Genomic DNA, 25,155 nt, shown 5'->3' with positions numbered 1-25,155 from the left:
GGCATATACTGTGTTGCTCGGAGGAGTTTACCATTTCATCTCTGCAAGTTTTATTAGAATCAACTCATGCTACTTTTATCTCACAAACTCAAGAGATTTCTGTATTATGATCAACACAAACAAGAATCAGATCACTGCTGAAAATTGCCTTCGTCGACTTAATTCAATGTGAAAAACAATACACATACAAGCATGATGACATAAGGATTCCCCAAATGTTTCTCCGAGCTCACTGCTTTTTTTTAGAACACGCAGAAGGAGTCAGGATAGCGTGTTAATAAATAAAAAAAACCGAAATCCAATGTTCACAACCAAGCCGTAGAGTTCGGACTAGAGTTCTCTCATTGATTACAGTATACCGAGCTTTGCTAAACCAGTAACAGAAGATGGTGAATCCAATGTTCACAACCAAACCTGCAGGAATGTACTTGTAACTCCCTGATGAGCATTCCTGCTGCAGAAAAGAGCAGGCGAGGTGCATCAAGCAGGAGTACGTTGCTAGATTCATGTTGGAATGACTGAGAAGCAAAATTACAATTGGACTTTGCAAACTAGTTACCATAAATTACAATCTCTTTTTCTCCTGATGATCCTCCTTCGATCCCATGGATCTCAATCATACATGACAACACCCTGCAAACTGATTCAGGCCCCTGATACTGCAACCTGGTATGCAGGATGTACTATCTGGCTAGCAGTCCGACCAATATACATGCAAAATGAACCGTGTTGGCAAAGTTCTGGACTTCTGTTGCACCAACCATTTAATATATATTTTTGAAAGTAAAATTCCACCCGAAAATTCTTCTGGAGCTCCTAATACCTAAGTTTCTCTGCCGAGGAATATTATTTAACTATTGCATTACACAAGAGATTTCCAAGCAGTAGAATTTAACTTTTATCTACAATCCTACAACTACAATATGATGGTTTATAGTAAAATTATAGAGTAAATTTCACAAACCACAATTTTTTGGGGCAGGCGTTTCACCAACTCCAAGCCCCAGTTTTTTCTAATTTGTCCACAGACCCACACACTTTCAGGCAGTCTTCTCAAATAGCCCAAAGTCCTGTTTGACAGGATTCCTTACAGGTGGCCCCAGTTGTCACGTGTCACGTCGGCGTAAACCCGACCCGACGTGCCCGTTTGAAAAATATGTGCACTTTTGTGCGGTTCTCTCAAAAGCATAACGCTTCAGTCCGGAGGATGAGCGTGCGACCATTCAAAAGGAGAATAAAGTAATAATATCACGAAAACATAAAAGTAACCATTCGAAAATAAGATTGGAAGGATGCAAACCTACGTATAGCTCCTGGAGCCGGAGGTGACCGACCTTCATCTTATTTTCCTCCGATTCACACCACTTCACTAATTCACGGCAGTTAACAATGGATAGCTTCTGGAGGTTGGTTAGTTGTTGTATGCCATCCGGCAGCGACCTTATGCCATGACATTCGTGTATCTCAATTTTCTTGAGAGAAGTGGGCAGGACACATACCCTTTCTTTCATGTCAGTATGCTCCATCTTGTTCTCCTCTGATTCAACCAGGTGCTCTATTTGAGAGCAATCATAGAGATTTAGTTCCTGGAGGTTGTTGAGTTTTTGTATGCTGTCAGGCAAAGACCTGAGGCCTTGACAATCCGAGATATCGAGTTTCTTCAGAGAGGTTAATCCTCCTAACCAGCGGGGCAGTGATGCCATGCTGTTGCAATCGGACACTTGGAGTGTCTGTAGCTTTTTGAGTTGCCTCATGTTCTCGTGCATTTCCAGTTTCTGAAGAGAGGTGAGCTCACCCAACCATTCCGGCAGGTCATCCTGATCATTGGCTTCTAGTGATAGTGTTTCGACAGAGGAGAGGTGTTGGATGATCTCTGGTGAGCCGGTCAGATCACTGCAATAGCTGAGCCATAAACCAGTGAGGCCAGCGAGGTGGTGAAGCAAACTTCAATTATACAGAGGTACCTTGCTCTTTTCAACTGTCAGATGAGTAGTTACCGAGGAAGTACCAGTGGGTGACACGGCACACTTTTCCCAGCACGACAGCACATTGCCGCTCCTTATTATCCTCCACCGTTCAGCTCTAGGCGGAAAGGATTTTATCCTCAACTCAGGGCAATCTTCTATTTGCAAATACCCAAGCACGTACTCCTGACCACTAGAGTATGATGTATTCCACTCTTCCAGACTTTCCATACCTCTGAGGACCAGCCGATTCAGGTTTGGTAGCTGGCTTACTGGTGGTAGGACATTGCAATTGGGCATGTCACACATCTCCAATCTGACAAGATTAGGGAGGTGATGTGTAATATTCATTAACCAGGATGGAAGCCTGACGTTATTATAACCTTGTATCTTAAACTTATCTACAGTGCTTGGTGGCACTAGTTTTTCCAGCAACATTTTATCATCAACAAATCTCCAATTCAATTCCAACTCCTTCATGCTTTGCTTTCCCTTCAAATTTATACGATGTGCCTCTTCTGGGGACTTCACATTTTCAAGTCCAGTTAGCTCAGCTCTTGAGGATCCCTGTATTGTAGCAAGACTAGGTTGGTGTCAGATTCACCATCACCAGTATGCACCACAAATCCTGGTACTGATCTGCCGCAGAGATTAGAGTGATTGAGAGAATAACAGCCATTTAAATATAGAGTCTTCAAGCTATCCATTGTACCTATATATTCTGGTATCTCGCGAAGATCATAGCAGGACGAGAAATCCATTGTATGCACCTTCCTGAGGTTACAAAAACTTGCAGGTATACTGCCAATACAAATGTTTCTAGACAAGTACAAATGCTCTAGATTGGAAAGCGTGCTGATACGGTCCATGAAACTGTCAATTTGGTCTCTTGTATCACTGTTCCCGTCAGCTTCAATGATACAATGCATGCACCCCGATAAATTTAAATATCGGATTTCAGTGAGATTGCCGATGACATTTGGAAGCCCAACGAGAGACTGTTTTTCACCAGGACCTACCCATGATAAATTCAAATATTGGAGTTTGGTCAGGCCACCCAAAGCTTCCGGTACACCATTGACCTCTCCACAGTTTGTTAAATCAAGATGCACTAAGTTATTGAGATTCCCAAATGATGCTGGCAATTCTTTCATATGACGACAGCCTGTTAAGTTTAAATACTTGAGTTTAACACATCCGCCCAAAGATTCAGGGAGCTTTTGAAGATCACAGTCTTCTGAAGATAAGTTCAAATACTCGAGTTTGCTGAAGGTTCCCAAAACTTCTGCTTCTTGGCGACCTACAAGATACGAGCTGAATGATATGTTCAGGTATTGCAGTTCAGATAGGCCACCTAGAGCTTCTGACAGCGGCCCAATATTTGGGCAGTGTGATAAGTTCAAATATTGCAGTTCTGTGAAGTTCTCTAAGAACACAGATACACCTCCAATACGAGAGCAATTTGACAAATCCAGACGCACCAATTTTTTTAGCCTCCCGAATGATTCTGGCAGTGTTTCAATTCCTGAACAACCTGACAAATCAAGGTACATCAGACCTTCAATATCTCCAATTGACTCTGGCAGTGCCAAGATTGTAGGAGATTCATTAAGCTTGAGGTAAATTAATTTCAAGAGCTTGGTGATACTATCAGGAATTGTTGCATGCTGGACTCTCGGAGCATTAAGATATCTCAGCTGCTTCAGTTGACCAATAGAATCTGGCAACTTATGTATGGAGCACTCGCTCAAGTCCAAGACACGCAGGGACTTGGCAGATGAAAATGCAGCACTATTAAGTTCAGTTTCACCACAATCCATAAAACGGAGTGCCCTTATCTTGGATGGCTCCAATGGCTTGCTACAATCATGGAGCAATGCATAGCGGCAGCAGCTTCCCCCAACGTAGCATTTTCAAGGGGCAATCCAGCAGCCTGAACACAAAATCATTTAGCACTGTCAGGCTTTTTTTTAATATCAGAATCATATTTTGTGTTAAACTTTTATTGCATATTAAAATTGGAAGACGCATAGTATATTAGAGTATCGACCAAGTCACAAAATTGTGTGGCTCGACTCCTTTCATTTGCCACTAATTGTCTCAATGGTTTGTGGCCTCTGAACCACGTTGTCCTCGACATTGAGCGGCACACCATCCTAATTTTTTTAAATTTTCAGTTAAGCATATATATTTAGATGGATTTTAGGGCTCTTGTGTATGCATGCAAAAGTATGACCTTTTTGTGAACCATAAAAATAGATCATACGCATGTAAATGAGATGGTTTGTTGTCATAAGCTTTCAAATGGTCATACACTGCACTACAAAAGGAATAGCACACTGTAGGCAAACTTTCAAAAGTGTCACAAAACTGCCACTACATGAAGTGTCGCTATGTGTGATGAGATTTATAAAATGTATTTAATGTTTTAGACATGTACTTTCTCTGCATTCAGTACTATAAAGACATTGCATTGTGTCTCTATATTCATGTACTAGAAAATATGCATTGAAAAAATATTGTTAAAACCAATCCTATAACTCAAAACTTTAAGGAAAATTACACCTTCATCTAACCATCTAAACATGATATAGTTCTTGCTAATATTCATAATAAATTTATTATAAGTAGTTTATTAAATGTTTCAAACTTGTTAAGAATGTCTGTACACAACATAAAGCGTGTATCAAATAGTGTCTCTAACCATATCATAAGATCATTTCCTCAAGTATCTCAAAACCGTTAAGGATCATGCACTAGCAACGCAACGCAACCAAAAGACCTAGGCAATCCTTCACGTTAATTAAGGATACACTTGGTGGGTACAAAATAGTAAAAACTTAAAGAGGATCCTTCACGTTAATTAAGGATACACTTGGTGGGTACAAACTGGATAATAGCCATCGCTTCTATAATATTATAGCATGCATACTTTTACATTTAGTAGCGTACCATAAAAAAAGCACCGGTACAATATTGTAGAGTTAGGGTATACCGGCCAGGTTGTGGATCAAATGTGTGTGTTTAGGTACTCCCTCCGATTCATAAAAAATGTCTCTCACTTAATACAAAATTGTAGTAACTTAGTACATAATGAACGACATTTTTTATGGATCAGAGAGAATACGTTTTATGCTCAGCCATGAAACTAATTTTATAAAATATTAGTTTGGAACGAGTATATGTAATTAAACTGCACTCTACAATGCTATTACAAATACAGCCTAGCGTGCGTCAGGTGAGTTCCCTTAGAATATTCCGAACAAAGCAACAAAACAGTTCGATTGTATAAGATCGATATGCACAAACTTACCAATGGTGACTCTGAATCTTGAAAGAAAGACAACCCCAACAGCTGCCTTATGTATCTCTCGCCAAGCTCCCAAGAGTAGAACATATTCGTTGGCTCGATGAAAGCAAGAGAAATCCACTATCGGATTAGGTCATCTTTAATTATCTTGTGACCTTTTGGAAAGATTGCACAATAGGCAAAGCATAGCTTCAAATGAGAAGGCATCACACTGTAGCTTAACCTCAAGGATGCAAGCACATATTTCAAAGATTGATCTTCTGATTGTGTTAAAGATGGGTCTCCCAAAGCATATACAGACCAGATATCGCTGTCTCTAATTGACTCCCATTGACGAGGCATCATAGATTTCAGCACATATCCAAGTGATTGAGCTGCTAAAGCCACACCACCACACTTAGTTGCAATGTCCATCCCTATCTGCTCCAACTCTTCTTTATCATCTCTACATCCAAAGTCACTCTTGTGTTTTATTATAGACCAGCAGATACCAGGACTCAGTACTGCTAATTTCTGTGGTTGAATGGTACAAACTTCCAATGCAATGCTCTCATTTCGTGTGGTTACTATAACAACCACCTTGCTGCCGTTCCCAAGCTTTAGCATATCCTTCAGTTTGCCCAGTTCAATTTGCTTGTCCTCCCATAGGTCATCTAAAACAATAAGAATCTTCTTACGAGCAGCAAATATCTCTGCAAGGGAATTTTCTATCATCTGCCTTTCAGTGTACGGAATGAAAGATTTTCTCTCATCCTTGTCTAATAGTTGTGTAATTACAGAATTCCCAATTTTCTTCAAATCAAATATCTGAGACACATAAACCCACACATGAGAGTAGTCTTTGAACTGGGAACTACTGTAAATCATTTGTGCCAAGGTTGTCTTGCCAAGGCCTCCAATAAAGAAGCAAATTATTGATTGTCTTCATTCATGCTCTCCAATAAGGAAGCCAAAATCGTGTCTCTCTCTTCAGTCCTACCAAATATTTGATTGTCGTCCATGTTTGATGATGTTTCCCGTTCATCAGGAACTTTCAGCTCATTGGCATTAGTGCCTACCAATAAATTGAAATTTTTGTGTTGGCCTGTGATATTCTCGAGATCCTTTCTCATCGTCTTCATCTTATTAGCCAATATAGTCTTGGGAACAACTTTCAGACCTGGCAGATACTTTTTCAGCGAGAACTGCATGATAGATTAGTTAGTATACAATTATACATGTTACTATGATGAAATGGATAGTAATCTTTACTACTCCGTGCTACATCTCTCTTAATCCACGGTTGGTGGTAATGGCCAGGTCCCTTAAAATCTAATCGAAACTTCCTAAATCTAACAATTAGGGCATTTTCAAATCTAACATGTATAATTATTGTATAATAAACTACTATTCCCTCCGTTTTTAAATTATTGTCATTGTTTTAGTACAAATTTGAAGTAAGACAACGACAAGATTTAGGAATGGAGGGAGTATACCTCCGTCCCAAAATAAGTGTCACAATTTTGTCTCGGTACATATATGTACGTGGACACGTTTCATTGTGTAGATTCATTCATTTTGAAAAATTAAAGCAACACTTGTTTTTGGGACGGAGGACAACAAGCCACACGGCGACACTTGTTCGCTCATTTTGTCTAGGTACTTCTCCCAAGCCGCCGCCGGCCTTCCGCGGCGGCCACGGGCACGCCTCCGTCCGCAAGGTCCGCCAGCCACCCCCCCCCCCCCCCACCTACCTGCCCCCTCCAGCAAAGATCCCGTCTAGCTTTTGCTGCCGTCGCCTCCTCCGGGCCACGGCGCAGCCCCCCTCCAGCCCAGATCTCGCCTAGCCACCGCGGCATCTTCTCGCCGTCGAGTATAGCTGGCCAACGGGCCGGGCTTTATCAAAAAGCCCGTCGGCCCGGCTGGCCCGCGAGGAGGCAGAGCAGCAATGGGGTGGGCGGTGCTGGAGGAAGGGCGGCGCCGCGCGCGAGGCGACTGGAGGAGGGCGGCGCGCGGCTGCTGTTCGGGCAGGAGGAGGAAGAATCCCTGCTCGTCGTTCCCTAAAAGTTCCTACAGAAGTAGGGAACAGACGGCTCCGCGGCGTTGGTGTCGATTTCGAACTCCTCGATCATGTCAGAGATCGCATACATGGCGACCTTCAGCTCCTTGAGCCACAGACGCGTCAATTTATCCGTGATAGACCGCCTCTCGGCGTCCTCCAGCACGCTCTCCACGGACTCCAGCGCCGCCTTCATTCTCCTCAGGTCTTTATCGAAGTTCTTCTGCTGCGTGATGTGGCCCCCGATTGCAGACCCGATCTGGCCCACCAACACCTTGAGGATGGGAGCGGCAAGCAAGCTCCCGATCGCCAGCCCCGCCATGGCTCTCGCAACTCTTGCTCCCCCCCCCTGTAAAGATGGCGCTGGATTTCCGGGGCGACTTTAAATTAAACCACTCCAGCAGCAGCAGCCGAAAGTGCTTTCCCCTGGCAATTGCGCCCCCACCCCACCTGCCGGCCGGTCCTGCCAGTCCACGGAGAAGTCAAGGACGCGGCAATTTTTCTTTTGAGGCAAGGGCGCGGCATTTGCGAGTACCAGATGTCGCTTTTACTGAAAAAAAGAATATTGCGCGGGGCCTTGTCGTATGGCTCGTGGGATTAAATAGACGGATAAAATAGTACTCCTCCAACCTATGTTATTTGTCGAAATATGACACGTATCTCAACGTTTTTCAAAACATAGATACATTCATATTTCGGCAAATTTGAGACAAATAATATGGGTCGGAGGGAGTAGCTGATTAATTTTAACGGGTGCATGCAACTTGTTGGCCCCTCATCGAATAATTGCTGGGACACCGTGTGACGAATAAACAATTTGTACTAAATCAGTGACAATTAGTATGAATTTGAGAGAGTAAGAAACATTGGATTCAAACGTAGTCCCTACAGCACTCTGATGGGTAGGATTTTAAGGATTATGAGTAGTGTACATCGACTAGAGATGGTCGAACCGAATTCGTTCAACCAGTTTAGATGGTGTGCTAGTAACATGTTTTGTGGTGTATGAGCAAGTGGTCGATTGGTAGTTTTGACTTGTACAATGGATTCTGAAAAAAATACATTTTTATACAAGACTATATCTTTATACTTATAAAGATTTGAATTGGTGGTCGCGAGTTCACTCTAACAAGATTACTCCTTAATCGCTATGAAATTATCTAATTGCCACTCGTTCTATACATATCATGATCTTTTGACTATACTTGATTGGTTTTTATGACTATCAAGATAATTGTTGTTTTAAAAAATAGTATTTGACAAAATTCATATTTATTAGAATTTTTTTAAAATATGTGACACATATTTAAACAACTCATGCATAATACAAATTCTTAATTTCGTAGCAGAGCACGGACATTTAACTAGTATTTTTAATAATGTGACAACTGTTTGCGTCCATTGATGTAAAGGCTAAGGCTTGCCCCACCTTTTCTCCACAAAAAATTGCGTCCGAAAACGCCTTGCCGTTTGTGCACTGGTGTGACAAATGGCTGAGCATAGAACACCTCAACACCGCGCTCGGTTCAAAGATTAATCCTGCATATGCATAATGCCATACCGATGAAAATATGGTTGTGTGCATCCAGAAATGCCGAGACCGGGAGGTTTTGTCTTTCTTTTCAAAAATAAATACATCACTTAATTTTGATTATACATAAAAAAATGCGCCACTTGTTCTCGTGTGTACATACACGGCCTCTTTGTGACTTGGCTTTATGTACTCCCTTCGAAATCTATACAAATCTAAGTCACTTATTTACGGATGGAGTAATTATTCTTTTTTCCATAACAGACAAGTTGGTGGTTATCGGTGCTGTCAAAAGAAAAAGGTTGGTGGTTATAGGAACGCGTCAGTTTTTCTTTAATTTTCTAAGTTCAACTTGGGTTTGCATAACTGTATTTCCTCCTATCCTAAATTCTTGTCGTGGTTTTAGTTCACTCCGATCGTAAATTCTTGTCGGATGGAGCAGTTGAAAAGTCCACAATTTCGTCATCCAAATACACTATTTCGTAAACATTGTGTGTTAGGTTTGACACTAGGCCCTTCCCAGCAATTTCCGTTTGAGTTCAGTTCAACACGTCTATAGGGCAGAGTAGAGTATAGTTCCAGGCAGTTCATATGTGTATACTGGACGGCGACCTGTTAATACAGAGCGATCGATTAATTCCATCCGAAAAATAATTCGAGAAAACAAAACGTCGCAACCACCCGTTCGCAGAGGATAAAGGGGAACTCCTGGATCTGGAGCACAGAATGTCGTGGGGCTCCTTCCTGCAGAGGATCAAGACGAACTCCTCCGATGTCTGAACCTGGAGCGCCTGCTGCAAAGATCAAATCAACTTCCAACAAGAGTCTGTGGAGCTCGGCTGATCTAGGCATGCAAAATTAAGCCAGCAGATGACAAACTAACCCACAGATGAAGCTACAATAAAGAATAAACTGCAGCAGCGGCACGGTCTGAGCACTGCCGTTCCGCATCCTCTGGCGGCGAGCGGCACCCAAAACCGCGCCTTCACTCTACCGACTACCGAGGGCGCCTTCACTCTACCGACTACCGAGGTATTCCGGATAAAACAGCGATAAGTATTTCGGAACGGAGGGAGGGAGTATATATCTGACGCTGGACACGGCACAACAGCCTGCAGTTACTTCTTGTTAGATCGATCCTGCGGCTTGAATTCGACATATGCTCGCATATCGTTCAAGACGCCAAGTTCTCCGGTATTAATCCATCGATACTAATACCTTTGTCCCGCCAGATGATGCATCAGCATCACAATTAACACAACGAAGAATCCAACCTGGTTAACTGAACGACACAATTGTCCACATAGAAACATGAGAACATGCTGGTTTGTCATAAATGTTAGTCCCTGACAAATTACAATCACAGTATTTCATTCAGAAAATGTGAACCTAACCGAAACCAAGCAATAGGACCGTGTATAACTTGTATTTTTTTTTGCAGGTACGTGTATAACTTGTATTTAACGCATGAACAAAACAAACATTCAGAATACAATGTTTATGAGCAAAAATGTTGCAAGTTGCTTCAGGCCTTGGTTTCGCAACCTGGTGACTGGTGTAGCAGTATATCATCTGGCCCACTACTAAATAATCACCTGAAAATGAATAATGTAAACACTTTCATTAGCTTGGATTCATGTTCATATGAATGGCAAGCATTATACACAAGAAAAATGTGGTGCCAACTGGCAACTGTTTTGGCTCTCCTTAATGTAGCCGACAGAAGACGGAAGGATTTTTGGGATGGAAAGTAGCGACGTAGATGACCTAAATCATTAAGAAGAATTAATTACTCCCTCCGATCCATAAAAAGTTGTACTAAATTCTTGACACTTGCTATGGATTGGAGGGAGTACTAGATTGGCAGAAACTGGTGCAACTATAAACCACTGAACTATATATAGGGAACTAGAAAGTGCAGTAGTTCTAATAGTGCAACTAAAAGCTTTGAACTTCTGTTGGGCCAACCATTTAATAGTTTTTTAAAACTAAAGTTTAACTCCAAAATTCTTCTGGAGCTCTTAATACGCAGGCATATTATTTATCTATTGCAAAAGTAGAAGGTACTATCTCCATCCGGGTTTAAAAGGCATGTGCATGTTTTTTTTGACGAAAACGGCAGCGCCGATTCAATTAATTAAGAGTTGGGAAATACAATACGCGAACCGCGCAAATAAAGAGAAAAGAAAGCAACTGAAAAGGCTTACACGACGATCATCGCCACAACAAGGAACACATGCATCGCAAGAGGAACACTCCTAATGCCATCGAAAGGCCACACAATACCGAGACATTGCAACACACACAAACATCCACGCCAACTTAGCTGTCATCCTGCGGCCAAGAGAGCAACAGGCCAATGAGTGTAGCGGCAATGTCGAAGGACCTCACTCCGCCGAGACCATTGTCGAAGGGCATTGCAAAGTCGAGACTTCCCCGCACACGAACCTTGACAACCGCAGGACAACCCCGAGGATCGCGGTCAGAAGCTGGCCATTCACACCGTCGAAAGGCACCGAGCAGCCGAGGCAACACTAGGAACACGAAGCTCATCACAAAGCACGAAACATAAGATCGACGATGACCGAGGAGGGAGCCGAAAGAAGCCGCTGCCCGCCATCCACTGGAAGCCAACCGACCCGCAAGGGAAACACAGATCCAAGACAACGTCTCCAAGGAGCATGCGACACAGATGTGCCACCGCTGTCCGGTCCAAAGGACCTAGGGTTTTCACCCGGATCTGAGCGAGGGGCCACAACAATGCCTCCAAGGAGGGCTACGGCGCCCACAGGCGTCATCATTGTCGGAGCCGGCGACCGCCGGCCTGAGCTTTCACCCGTCCCCATCAAACCATGGCAGGCGGAAGCAAACAGAGACGCCAAGAGAGACGGCAGCCGAAGCCACACGACGAACACAGGCGAGAGAAGAGCAACAAACCACCACTGGGGGGCGCCACCCCAGACCCCAAGCCGGCTAGCAAGACGCTCGCCGCCACTCGGGACGCAGCCAACTGCCGGATCCGGGCGCCAGGCCCCAGATCCGGACGAACACCGCCGCCCCGACCACCTGGTACTCCCGCCAAGCATAGGAGCCGACGGCACGCCGGACAGCGCCCCCGCGCCACGAAGCTTCCCCGCCCGCCATGGAGGCCGCACGCCGAACGCCGCACGCCGCGGAGGAGAAACTCCCGCCCCGACCACCACCTTCGGCAGCAGCAGGGAGGCGCTGCCACCGCGGCCAGGCCGGAGGCCGCGGCGGCAAAGGGGATCGGGAGGGAAGGGATTTGGTGGCGGCTAGGGTTGGGTTCCCCCGGTCGCCTCAAGGGAGACGGACGGGGGTCGGGTCGCGACCTTTTCTCCCACCGTCCCATATCAAAATATGTGCATGTTCCTAGATTACCAATTTAACTATTGAAATATAAGTTATATGACAAAAAGTATTTCATTAAAAAATTCGATCGATTATGAATCTAATGGTATGCAATAGTATAACACATATTTCACGCGCAGGCCTCTTAAACCTGGACGGAGGTAGTACTTTTTATCAGCTACAAGTACAATATGATGGTCTATAGTAAAAAAAAGGCATCTAGAGTGGATACATATTGAGGAAGCTGAGGAGGGGAGTAATGCTTTCTAGGGTTTCCAGCTTCAATTCGTGGCAGGACTGTGCCAAAGAAGCTCTCTTATCCTCTTTCCAGTACTTGATACATATTTCATCCATTAAAAAAATAGTTGATACATATTTTTATCCATTACTACAGTAGATAGCATGGACGGAAACATAGTTACGTACCTTTTTTTCTATGTGAGCAAGCTTCATCTCATTTTCCTCTGATCTACACCACTTCACTAATTCACAGCAGTTAATAATGTGTAGCTCCTGGAGGTTGGTGAGTTGTTGTATGCCCTCCGGCAAAGAGCTGATGCCTTCACATCCCATGATCTGAAGTTTCGTGAGAGAAGTGGGAAGGATACATACCCTTTCTTTCATGTCTGTAAACTCCTTCTGGTTCTCCTCCGATTCAACCAGGTGCTCTAGTTCAAAGCAACAAAAGATATATAGTTCCTGGAGGTTGGTGAGTTGTTGTAAGCTTTCAGGCAAAGACCTGATGCAATAACAACTCCAGAACGTAAGTTCCTTCAAAGAGATTAATTCTCCTAACCAAAGCGGCAGTGATACCATGCTGTTGCAATTGCACACTTTTAGCGTCTGTAGCTTTTTGAGTTGCCTCATGTTCTCGTGCAATTCAATTAGCCCTGTGTATTTTTTAATTTCCAGTTTCTGAAGAGAGGTGAGCTCACCCAACCATTCCGGCAGTTCATCCTGATCATTATCTTCTAGTAATAGTGATTCAACAGAGCAGAGATGTTGGATGATCTCTGGTGAGCTTGTCAGATCACTGCAACAGCTGATCGATAAATCCGTAAGGCCAGTGAGGTGATGAAGCAAACTCCAATTATACAGAGGTACCTTGCAACATGAAACTACAAGTTCAGTAGTCACTGAAGAATAAGAGGAGGAAGCACCAGTGTGTGTCATATATTCTCCCCATGATGACAGCACATTATCACTTTTTGATATCTTCAAACAAATAGCTCTAGGTTGTGCCAAATCCATCCGCAACTTGGGGCAATTATGTATTTCCAATTTATCAATCACGTGCTCCTCGCCACTAGAGTATGACGTATTCCAGTCTTCCAGACTTTCCATACCACTGAGAACCAGCCATACCAGGTTTCGTAGCTGGCTGACTGGAGGTAGGACATTGCAATTGGGCATGTCACACATCTCCAATCTGAAAAGATAAGGGAGGTAATGTGTAATATCCATTAACCAGGCTGGAAGGCTGACGTTATTATAACCTTGTATCATAAACTTCTTTACAGTGCTTGGTGGCACTAGTTTTTCCAGCAACATTTTGTCATCCACAAATCTCTGAGCATCTTCTGTCCACCGCAATTCCAGCTCCTCCATACTTTGCTTTCCTGTCAAATTTATACAATGTGCCTCTTCTGGGGACTTCACATTTTCAAGTTCAGTTATCTCAAGCTCTTCAGGATTTATGTGTTGTAGCAGGACAAGATTGCTGCTAGATTCACCTTCACCAGCATGCACTACAAAGCATGGTAATGTTACTAAACTGCCACTGAGATGAGGTTGGTCGCTCAAAGGACAGCCCTTTAAATATAGAGTCAAGCTATCCATTGTACCTATACATTCTGGTAACTTATAAAGACCAAAGCAGTATGAGAAATCCATTGTATGCACCTTCCTGAGGTTACAAAAACTTGCCGGTATACTGCGAATACTGGAGTTTCCAGACAAGTCCAAATGCTCTAGATTGGAAAGGGTGCTGATACGGTCCATGAAACTGTCAATTTCACCGTTCCAGTCAGTTTCAAACACAGAGTTCAAGAACCCCGATAAATTTAAATACCTGAGTTCGGTGAGATTACCCATGACATTTGGAAGCCCAATGAGAGACCTTTCATAATTATTACTTGCCCATGATAAATTCAAATATTGGAGTTTGGTAAGGCCACCCAAAGTTTCTGGTAAAACAATAACCCTTCGACAGTCTTTTAAATCAAGATGCACTAAATTATTGAGATTCCTGAATGACACTGGCAATTCTTCCATACAAATCAAACCTCTTAAGTTTAAATACTTGAGTTTAACACATCTGCCCAAAGCTTCAGGGAGCTTTTGGAGCTTGCAGTACCTTGAAGATAAGTTCAAATACTCGAGTTTGCTGAAGGTGCCCAAAACTTCTGCTTCTTGGCAACCTACAAGATATGAGCTGAATGATAAATTTAAATATTGCAGTTCAGATAGGCCACCTAGAGCTTCTGACAGCGGTCCAATATTTGGGCAGTGTGATAAGTTCAAATATTGCAGTTCTGTTAAGTTCTCTAAGAACACAGATACACCTCCAACACGAGTGCAATTTGACAAATCCAGATGCACCAATTTTTTTAGCCTCCCTAATGAAGCTGGAAGTTTTTCAATTCCTGAACAGCCGGACAAATCAAGGTACATCAGACCTTCAATATCTCCAATTGACTCTGGTAGTGCCAAGACTGTAGGAGATTTATTGAGCTTGAGGTAAGTTAATTTCAAGAGCTTGGTGATACTATCGGGAATTGTTGCATGCTGGACTCTTGGAGCATTAAGATACCTCAGTTGCTTCAGTTGACCAATAGAGTCTGGAATTCTATGTATGACACACTCTCTTAAGTCCAAGACACGCAGGGACTTAGCTGATGAAAATGCAGCATTCTGAAGGACAGTTTCACCACAGTCAACAAAACGGAGTGCCCTTATCTTGGATGACTCCAAGGCCTTGCTACAGTCACTGATCAATGCAAAGTGGCATAAGCTTCCCTTAGCGTTAGCTTGTTTGCTAGAGACAAAAAATTCGTCAGCCAGGACCGATCTTGCTAGATCATGCACCAAGTCGTGCATAGTTAACAATTTATTATCTTCAAGATACACTTCAGTAGTCTGCAACAAAAGCAGTGTCAGATTTTTGTACTCCAATCATTTCGTATATAACACCATATAAAATCCAGTGATATGTGGTATACATTATACAATATTCCAGACTAACCCACACAAGTTGTGCGAGTGCCTTGTATGATTCACTATCTAAAACTTAACCTTCTTCTCTGCATGGTAACCACAGATGGGTGAGTTTGCGCCCGTCAGTGGCATGGAACAACAAAAGTTTATCGGAGGGCGACCATGATCACTTCAACTGAGGAGCGTTGTCAGTGGTGGTGTGACCCAAGTCTTTGGTTTTTGGACATCATTGAAGGGTATGAGCTGCTTGCCCGTCAAGGGTCTTCTCTGTGCCCACCAGCGGTGTATGTGCCAAAATTCTATAAATCCCAAAACCTAACCCAAAGCGCCACCCCCCCCCCCCCCCCCCCCCGTTTTTTTCTTCTTGCAAAATGTGATGTTCAGAGCGGCCATCTGATTTTGGTGACACCAGACAAGAAAAAGACGTCAGAATTTGAATTCTAGCACAGGAGTTCTATAGTGCGAGCCGTAATCAGATGTGCACATGCCACCCGTCCACTGGTCACTATTGTGACATTTTGTAGCACTATAAAAGAAACTCTTTTGAGTAAAAGAAAACGTGTTTTATCCAGTGTTACCGAAATGTCAGAACGGTGGCGATGTTGTAACACCGGGCAAGAAGAAATTGATGGAAACGTTCCATTTCTCATGCTCCCTTTGAACCCATCCAACTACTACTACTACTACTACTTTGTAATATTTGGATATATTGAAAAGGGCATGGAGTTAAGATACTTGGAAAGTTCAGAAGGTTGCTTCGGCTCTTTAGAAATTCACATGTACAATATGTATGGGTCTGTCAATGTATTTTTTTTTGTCAAAATGAAGAAACTGCATGTAAATGGATACAGCTACCACTGACGGGCGATGGTCGGTGTCCTTTAGTGGAAATGGTGCCACAACACCTTCACAGCCCGCCGGACGACTTTCCACTAACAGGCGTGCCACAAAGCCCGTCGGTGCAGTCACACCTCCACTGACGGGTGGGGCATGCACAAATAGATACCGATGGGCACTCAAATGATCAGTGGAGCGGTTTTTGTGCTTGTCGGTAAAAGGGGTTTTTGAGGTAGTGATAGTATATGTAGTAGAACTGTTCAATTTTATATGGTATGAACAAGCTCACCGATGGCGACTTTGAATTTTGAAGGAAGGACAACCCCAAAAGCTGCCTAATATATCTCTCACCGAGCAGCCAGGAGGAGAACACATCTGGTGGCTCAACGAAACCAAGAGAAACCCATTGGTGAATTAGGTCATCTTTTACTATCTTGCAACCTTTCGGGAAAATTGCACAATAGGAAAAGCATAGCTTCAAATACGGAGGCATAACACTGTAGCTTAAGCTCAGCGATGCAAGCACATGTGTTGAAGGTGCCTCTTCCGAAGTAGATACATCCCAGATATGACTATTTCTGACTGACTCCCATTCACCAAACGTCACAGAATGCAACATATGTCCAAGTGATTGAGCTGCTAAAGCCACACCTTTACATTTCATTGCAATCTCCATTCCAATTTGTTCCAACTCTTTGTTGTCATCTCTAGATTCAAAGTCACTCTTTTGCTTTATTATAGACCAACACATGTCATCTGTCAATGGTGCTAATTTGTGTGGTTCAATGGTAGACATTTTCTTTGCAATGTGCTCGTCACGTGTGGTTACTATAACAACCACCTTACTGCCCTTCCCCACCCTTAGCATAGCCTTGAGATTATCCAAATGAGATTCCATATCCTCCCACAGGTCATCCAAAACAATGAGAATTTTCTTATCAGCTAGTAGCTTTGATAGGGAACTCTGTATCATCTGCGCTCCGGTGTACTGACTCTCCTTCTCTGATAGTTGTGATATTACGGAATTGCCAATTTTCTTCAAATCAAATGTCTGGGACACGTAAACCCACACCTGAGAGTATTCTTTGAATTGGTTACTATTGTAAATCATTTTTGCTAAGGTTGTCTTGCCAAGACCTCCTATGCCATATATTGGAAGAATTGTCATCTCTCCAGTCACGCTCTCAGATAAAGAAGCCAATAGTTTCTCTCTCTCTGCAGTCCTCCCAATGATGATCTGGGCTTCCATCATTGATGATGTTTCCCGTATATCAACCACTTTCAGCTCATTGGCATTAGTGTCCGCCATTAGTTTGAATTTCTTGTGTTGATCTGTGATCACCTCCAGGTCGACTCTCATCTTCTCCATCTTTTTAGCCATTGTTGTCCTAGGACCAATTGGGAGATACTTTCTGAGGGAGAACTGCATGATAGTTCAATAGGTTTGTTAGTACAGTGCCAAATGACCGGCAATATCTATTACTCCCTCCTTTTCATAATTCTTGTCTCAAATTTGCCCAAAAATAGATGTATCTATTCCTAAAAAGCGTCTGGATACATGTAATATTCGGCAAGAATTATGGAACGGAGGGAATACTCTGTACCACATTACAAATGCATTCAGCCAATGCGAAAATTTGGTCATACCAAAGCATCGCGAGCCATGTCCTCCTATTTTTATTACTTCCTCCGTCCCGAATTAACTGACGTGGATTTATATACTTCCTCCATCCAACAAAGGATGTCTCAATTTTGACTAAATTTGAATGCATCTATACACTAAGTCAAGTCATGTCTACATACATTCAAATTTTGACAAATTTGAGACATCTTTTGTTGGACGGAGGGAGTAGATAAAACTTAATTTCTTTTTGTAGGATATAAGTAGACTTCTCATACAACATTATAATAATTCTACGTAATGCAAAGCATCAGAGGATAATAGACAGTGCGTGGTGTTTTCGGAAGCTTTCGGACTATCTCCTAGAGGTGCTTTTCCCCTGGAAAAAAAACTAAAAAAGCTTCAGACTGACCGTGGTGTGTCAATTGTCATTCAGGATGGACGCGAGCCGAGCCGGCCGCCAAAAGCTCGTCGTTCTCGAGCCGAGCTCGGGAAGCTGTCGAGTCCGAAAACCAAGCTCGGCCCGAGCTTTCGGCAAGGCCCCGACGAGCCTAACCACTGCCATGTGGCTACCTATTTTTCCCCAACAGCCAGAGGTCGCCGCCGGTGGCCAGAGCCGAGGAAGAAGATGCGCCGGCCGTACCATCGAGGAGAGGAGGTCGGCCTCCATCGAAGCGCTATCACGTGGCCAGCGGCCGGCGGGGGGGGGGGGGGGGAGAGCGGCGGCTGCGGCGTGGAAGCAGGGGAGCGGCAGCGCGCCGGCCAGCGGCCGGAGGTAGTAGGCAGCGTAGCCGCGGAAGCAGAGCTGCGGCGAGCATGAGCATGGTGGTCTGCGGCTGGGGAGGAGGCAGCGGGTGGCGGCGGCGGCCCATACTGAAGAGAAATGGCTGCCTTCCGGTCCGTGTTCAGTGGGCCTTTTTGGTGATGGAATGGGCTGCCATTTGCTGGGCCTGGTTCGAGCTTTGGGCTCACCGAGCAGCTCGGGCAGATCCTGGGTCGGCTCAGAGGTCGAACGATCCCAAAAGGCTGGCAAGGCTCGGGCTTTTCATGTGGCCGGCCGAGCCCGAGCCCAAAATGTCGGCCCGTGTGTCCAGGCTGAGATGTGTCATCATGTGGTTTTACTTTTACCTTTTCTGATTCTGTTTCAGTTTTTCATGAAAAACTATTCTAAAAGTCTACCAAATGGACCCAAAGCAGTGTCTGCGCTCAATTTTATTTGATAGGAAGAAAAAGACTCTACTTGGGAAGAAGACTCTTGGGCCTGGATTTTCAACCTGTTGTTTTGTGAACTGATAAGAGTGATAGTGGGCCTAACCAAATGGATCGTGGTCCGGGAAGGTAAGTTTGAAATCCTTTTCTCAAGAGGGTTTCAAAATCTTTTTCTCACGGACACGTACCTTCTGCTTAGACGGCTGGGCGATGGCTTCGAACTCATCAATCATGTCGGAGATGGCATACATGGCGTCCTTGAGCCGCTTCAGCCACAGACGCGTCGGCTTATCCGTGATGGATCTCCTGTCGGCGTCCTCGAGCACGGCCTCGACGGACTCGAGCGTCATCTTCATCTTCGCCAGGTCCTTTCTCAAGTTCATATGCAGCGCGATCTGGCTTCCGATCGCGGACCCGATCTGCTGGACCAACACCTTGAGGATGGCAGCGGCGAGCATGCCCCCGACATGCGCCATGGCTCCTGATATCGAAATAATGCGGTGGTTTGTAACTTTGTATAGTCAAGTGTTTGCATAGGTTTCTCCGGCCGCGCGCCTAGCTATCATCGTATCGATACATTGTTGGATTTTGTGTTGACAGCAAGGGAGGCACACGGGAAACGGGATAGGGACTAGGTTGCTTGGTCACACGGGCCCGTCCCCGCGGGCCGCGGCAGACGTCAATTGGGATTGCTTCGCGCCTAGGAAAGTCCAGATTTTCTTATGGATCGCTCGATACGGCGACACCCGGACTCGCGCTCTCCTCTGTGCCTGTTCCTCCGCCCCCGGCTCACCGCTTCCCGCCGCGTCTCGCCTCTGTGCCTGTTCTGCCCTGGTGTAATTCAGTTTGTGAGCACTGCTACAGAAAGGCTTATCATAACGGTCGAAAAACAACATAAGTAACGGTCGGGGCGGTCGTTACTAACTTCCTGTCAGTAATGATGGGTATCATCAGTAACGGTCGCATACATCAGTAACGGTTGGAGCGACCGTTAATGATGTATCATCATCAGTGGTGGGCGGCACGATCCGACCGTGACTGATGAAGACCATCACCAGTGACGGTCACGTTTCCGCGCCCGTCACTGATGATTGGTACATCAGTAACGGTCGCTTTGCCACATCAGTGTCGGGCGAGCGACCGACACCGATACATTTTCAGTAATTAAAATAACAATTAAAACCACAGAAAATACACAGAAAAATATATATTTGAATACACAGCACATCACAGCACAGAAAAATACACAACCACATCATTTAAAGCATACAAATGTATATAAAGCCGCATCATTTAAAGCATATAAATAATACAAATGTATCTCACTTCACGACATTGATTACAAAGTGTCAAAATCTCATAGCAAAATCAAGTTTGAACCTATTGTTGTGGGTGAACCCTAGTCACCACTTGTTCCACGCGTTCGTAGAAGTCCCCACTAGGCTTGATGACCTCATTGTTGATGAGATGGGCGAACTCCCTTTGAATGTTATACACAACCCATTTAGGTCGGTGTCTCATTGTCATTCGGCGCCGCCAGTACTCTTCCATCGCCGCGACTGACCCCTTCCACTTAGGCTTGAACATGCTGGCATTCTCCATAAGGATGTGACAGCAGTAGTAACCACAGTGCACACTGCCGGCCAGCTGTTGCTGGCAAGGGAACCTGTGGTTGTGGTGAGGCTCGTCTTTATAACCTTTACCAGCTAGTTTTCTCTTGGTCACAACTTTTCAGGCAGTGTTAATGAGTGATTTGATGGGTTTCCAGTAACGACCTCGAACACCCTTCTTCGGAAGTAGTGAATCGAAATAGTACACCACGGACCAAGGCAAACAAATGAGAATTGTCACCCAATGGTTTCTGTTTTCAAAAGAAACAAACTTTAGTATCTAAGGGTGTATAAGAAAGACTGAATTAGAAAAAACAAACGGTTCCATATATAAAATTCAACTTACTCCAAATTAAGGACGAAGAGGAGGTAATCGTGGTCCGCGTATTTCTCCAGACATGCCACCAAGTATTTAGACGCCAGGGTTCTTGAGGGATCCTTTTCTGGCTCAAGACCGATGTCACCGTAGTTGAACACCGTGGGGTCTAGAATGGCTACTTTTTTTATCTTCATTCGCCGCATTTCCCTTATTTGGTAGGCAGACCACAGCCTTAAGAGGTTGATATCAAGCTTTTGACGGTTGAAGATGTGGAACAGTTCGTTAAACTCCACACCAAAGGTGATAGGACGTTTCTGAATGCTCCCGGTTTCTTGGTCAAAGAAGCCATAGTCTCGTGGGATTCGAACATTAATTTGTTGGGCATGCTGTTGAGAACCAGCTGATGCCTGCATGTAGAACTGATGAAGCTCTTGCATCTCTCTGGACACGGCACGCAGGGAATCTTCGGTGAGTATCGGTCTTCCAGGATATTAAATAAGCACCCGGACAAACTCCCTAGCCACGAAATAGAATCCGTCTTCGAATCTCTGGCCTTGACGGGGGTTCTTCATGAGAATGTCAGGCCTATTGTCTTCCCAGACTCCAGTTATGTCAGGCACATAGTGCATCTCATCTTGATTGACATTCGAGGAGTCCTTGATGGTCTTGCTGCCACGTACCCTCTTTTTATGCCTCCTCTTATTGTCCCATGCCTTTTGCTCCACTGCCTTGTACTTGTCATCGATTTTGTGGCCATCCATGGACTCAGCGGCACCCAAGAGAGAGAAGGTAGGAGGGCCGCTTCCAGCCTGTGCCGACCCTGTGGTCTGGCTATCTTTAAGCTGTGGAGGCATCGACATTGCCCGCTCTTCATCTCCGTCGACATCGACAGGAGGCAATATCCTAGGGAAAAGGCCGAGTAGCAATTGAGAAGTACCTTTGTGGGTGGAGGGAGATGGAGTCATAGAGGGCCGACGCTGGTTGTAGAGAGATACCAAGCTCCTAGGCCACATAATGCGGTAGTTTGGACAACCGCCTAGGATATCCACGCCTTCCTCCGGAGGTAGCGGGATAGCATAATCACGATGCTCCTCGACGACGGAGTCCACCATCACACTCACTTGTGTGTCGTTCATAAGAATGCCGTGCACCAGTGGCGGTGATTGTCTGGGCATCAGGCGGCCAATGGCACCTACAGGCTTCCCAGGCTTTGTCTACGTGAATACGATACTTCACTGGTGCCTACGCGTAACAAGAAGAAGGCATATATGTGTAAGATCTTTATTCATGAAGGTAAGGAGTGAAAAACAGTTTGAAAAGTATGCTTACAAGGATGTTGTCGCTCGGACCCGGATCGTTATCCCGGATGCCCTCGCTTGGGTCCGGTTGGCTAGCGGGGGGTTGTTAATGCTAGGAGCCAGGCTGTAACCTAGGGTGTATGTGTCATCGCCTTCCATACGTGTGTCGGAGGCGGCGCTGCTCTTCAGCGAGGTGCTCTTTCACGGGGGAAGTGGAGGAAGAGGAGGAAGGAGGTTCCTCAAACCGTTCACTCCTCCCCTGAGTAGGGCGTCAAGGGCGGGGTGGTCTTTGGCCAATGCCGACACCAAATGATGGACGGCTTGCACTGCATATTCTCTTGACACCTCTTGACACACCATAGATGCCTTCTCTCACGCCTCCGCCTTAGCTTGTTCTATTATTTCAGCAGAAGCGGGGAGCTTTTTTTGGACCCTGCTTCGCTTCGGAGCAGGCGGGAAATAATCATCTCACCAGGCCCTTTCGCCTTCCCCTAGAACACGGCCCGTGTGCTCCGCCTTTTGCAAGTCGGCGGTCACAGCCGACTCCCACCTCTTGCTCTGCAAGGAGTCGGCGGATGTTTCTGACCTCTTGCTCTCCTCCCATTTTTCGGCATTTTCCTGTTATCATATAAGACATGACGTGAGTCTATATGGATCATGAGTGTCATAATTAACGCCGAAAACAAATTAATGCACGTGAGCCCTTACCGTAAAATTTTTAACAGGCGGCTGCATTGGCTCAATGCCCGCCCACTCCTCTAGTGTCATGTGCTGACGTACATATTCTCTAGCACGTTTATCCTCCAGCATGTTATGCACTGGAGGCACCCTGCTTGTCGCCTCGAGCATTCGGTCCTGCTTGCGCCATACCTCCTCTTCCCCTCTTTCCCTGCACTCCCTAGCCTGTGGTTCAAGGGCTTCCTTGCGTGCAACACCCTCATACGTTCACTCTTCGCAATGAAGGCAGGGTTAGACGATTCCTTCTTGAATTTTTCCCATTCGGCCTCATCAGTTATCGACGGCCATTTCATCTTGATGATCTCATAGGGTTTGTCCATCCACTTTCTAGCCGTATATTTCCAAGTAGCAAGACCATTCCGCACTGCTATGTTGATGGACACTAGGAATCGCTCATGCCACTCGTCAGTAACTTGGAACCTCCTTGCAACGTCCGCGATGCACGTGTTTCTAATGACTTCGGAGATGTCACTTCACTCGTCGGTGATCTTGCAATATTTGCGTGCGACGGCTCCACAGGTGGTTGTGAAGGCCTTCTGTGCCCTCTCAGGCGACTCCGGGCGGCCTCTGTCAGAGTGCCGGGTGACCACGTAGCAAAACTCCTTCAAGTTGTGACTCCCCATCGGCATCTTCTTCCTTGGCTTCTTAGCCGTAGAAGCAGTTGGCTGCGGGTTACTCTCTTCCACCCGTCACTCGTTGTCTTGCTTTTCTGAACGAGAGCTACCTTTGCCAGAGCTAGGATCGCCGCTAGTGCTGGCAATTTTCTCTCCCGATGAAGACTCTTCATCGACACGATCTACCTCCTCAAAAGCTACGTCCTCAAGAACTGATTTATGGCTACTCTTGCCCATTTCGTACCTATGCCATCACCATCAAATATATATCGGCCGAAGATTTCGGCATGACCTATGCTAAAAAAACTAGCAAATTTTGTCTACTAGGAGCTCGAAACCTGCATAAAAAACCCACCCACATATGTACCCCCTCGGCACGATGGCCGGCCCCTTCTCCAATGACTCGACACGAAGGTCAGCCCCACAATTCATTACTCAATTCTCCAAAATAGCGTATAAAACAACATGTATATATGACATCATCTAATAATCTAATAATGAACACTTCACATTGCTAAAAAATTCAGTTAATCAGCACCAGCATGTTCTTTTATGACATTGTCTGACCAGCAACATGTATATATGACATTAAGCAAATAACAATATTTGACAGTATGTTCAAAATATGACAGTATTAGGCATGATCTTAAGCAAATAACAGTAACTAACATCAACTGTAAGCAAATATGTTAAGCAGCAACAACAGCAATTAAGCAGCAGGAGCAGTTAAGCAGCAACAGTTAAGCAGCAGCAGTATTCAGCAACAACAGCAGTTAAGCAGCAGCAGTAGTTAAGCAGCAGCGGTATTCATCTTATTCAGTTAACCTAACCCTAAATTACTCTAACACTAACCCTAACCCTAACAGTATGTAGCATGAACCCTAACCCTAAAGTACTCTAACACTAACCCTAAACCTAACAACAGTGAGAGGGAGGCAGAGGGAGCGCGCTCCTGTGGGTTGAGGAAGACGGCTCGGTGGCGCAGGGTCGACGGCGGGGAAGAGGAAGACGATGCGGCGGCCACGGGAGGAGGGAGACGATGGCGCGGCGGGCTCAGGGATGAAGGCGCGGGCTCGGGGACGGCGGCCAGAGGAGGGAGACGATGGCACCGGCTCGGGGGGGAGGAGGAAGACGGCGCGGAGGCGAGGACGGGGAGGATGTGGGCGAGGGAGACGGCGGCATCGGGCGAGGACGACGAGGCCGTCGGCGGCAGGCTCTGGGCGAGGACGGGGAGGCACGGGCTCGGGGTTGAGGAGGAAGACGGCGCGGAGGCGAGGATGAGGTGGTCGGCGACGGGCTCGGGGCAGCACGCGGGGTCAACGGTGACGGCGGCGCGAAAATCCGCTAGGGTTAGGGAGGCGCCCACTGCTGGTCTCTCGGGTTAGGGGAGCACGTGCAGGCGAGAATGAGACCCGACCGTTTCGGCGTGTTCTCTTATATACCCTACATACATCAGTAACAGGCGGGTAAGGGAGCCGACC

At 45.4% G+C, this 25,155-nt stretch overlaps 2 protein-coding genes and 1 pseudogene across 4 annotated transcripts; all 3 read right to left on the bottom strand.

Annotated features, from left to right (window-relative positions):
* Positions 1-1,223: 1,223 nt before the first annotated feature.
* LOC112268571 (disease resistance protein TAO1-like) lies at positions 1,224-3,784 on the bottom strand. The gene is made up of 3 exons (XM_024458822.1): positions 2,515-3,784; positions 2,137-2,236; positions 1,224-1,944 (listed from the first exon to the last, which is right to left on the bottom strand). The coding sequence occupies exons 1-3, from the start codon at positions 3,782-3,784 to the stop codon at positions 1,224-1,226; spliced, it is 2,091 nt and encodes a 696-aa protein (XP_024314590.1).
* Positions 3,733-7,653, bottom strand: LOC100840207 (annotated as a pseudogene).
* A 2,468-nt stretch (positions 7,654-10,121) lies between these two features.
* Positions 10,122-19,571, bottom strand: LOC100839905 (putative disease resistance protein RGA3). 3 transcript variants are annotated; one of them, XM_024459183.1, is made up of 4 exons: positions 19,278-19,571; positions 16,555-17,688; positions 12,640-15,350; positions 10,122-10,440 (listed from the first exon to the last, which is right to left on the bottom strand). In XM_024459183.1, the coding sequence occupies exons 1-4, from the start codon at positions 19,569-19,571 to the stop codon at positions 10,233-10,235; spliced, it is 4,347 nt and encodes a 1,448-aa protein (XP_024314951.1). In that variant the 3' UTR covers positions 10,122-10,232. The 3 variants fall into 3 exon arrangements, with proteins under 3 accessions (XP_024314951.1, XP_014754554.1, XP_024314950.1); XM_014899068.2 differs by lacking the exon at positions 19,278-19,571 and adding an exon at positions 18,299-18,723 and having other exon boundaries at positions 10,293-10,438; positions 12,639-15,350; XM_024459182.1 differs by lacking the exons at positions 10,122-10,440; positions 19,278-19,571 and adding exons at positions 10,449-10,610; positions 18,299-18,724 and having other exon boundaries at positions 12,639-15,350.
* Positions 19,572-25,155: the final 5,584 nt, after the last annotated feature.

The sequence above is a fragment of the Brachypodium distachyon genome, chromosome 2 (assembly GCF_000005505.3).
Source record: "Brachypodium distachyon strain Bd21 chromosome 2, Brachypodium_distachyon_v3.0, whole genome shotgun sequence".
NCBI classification, from domain to species: domain Eukaryota; kingdom Viridiplantae; phylum Streptophyta; class Magnoliopsida; order Poales; family Poaceae; genus Brachypodium; species Brachypodium distachyon.
Note: the sequence above shows the minus strand (reverse complement) of the source record. Positions and strands in the feature narration are given on the sequence as shown.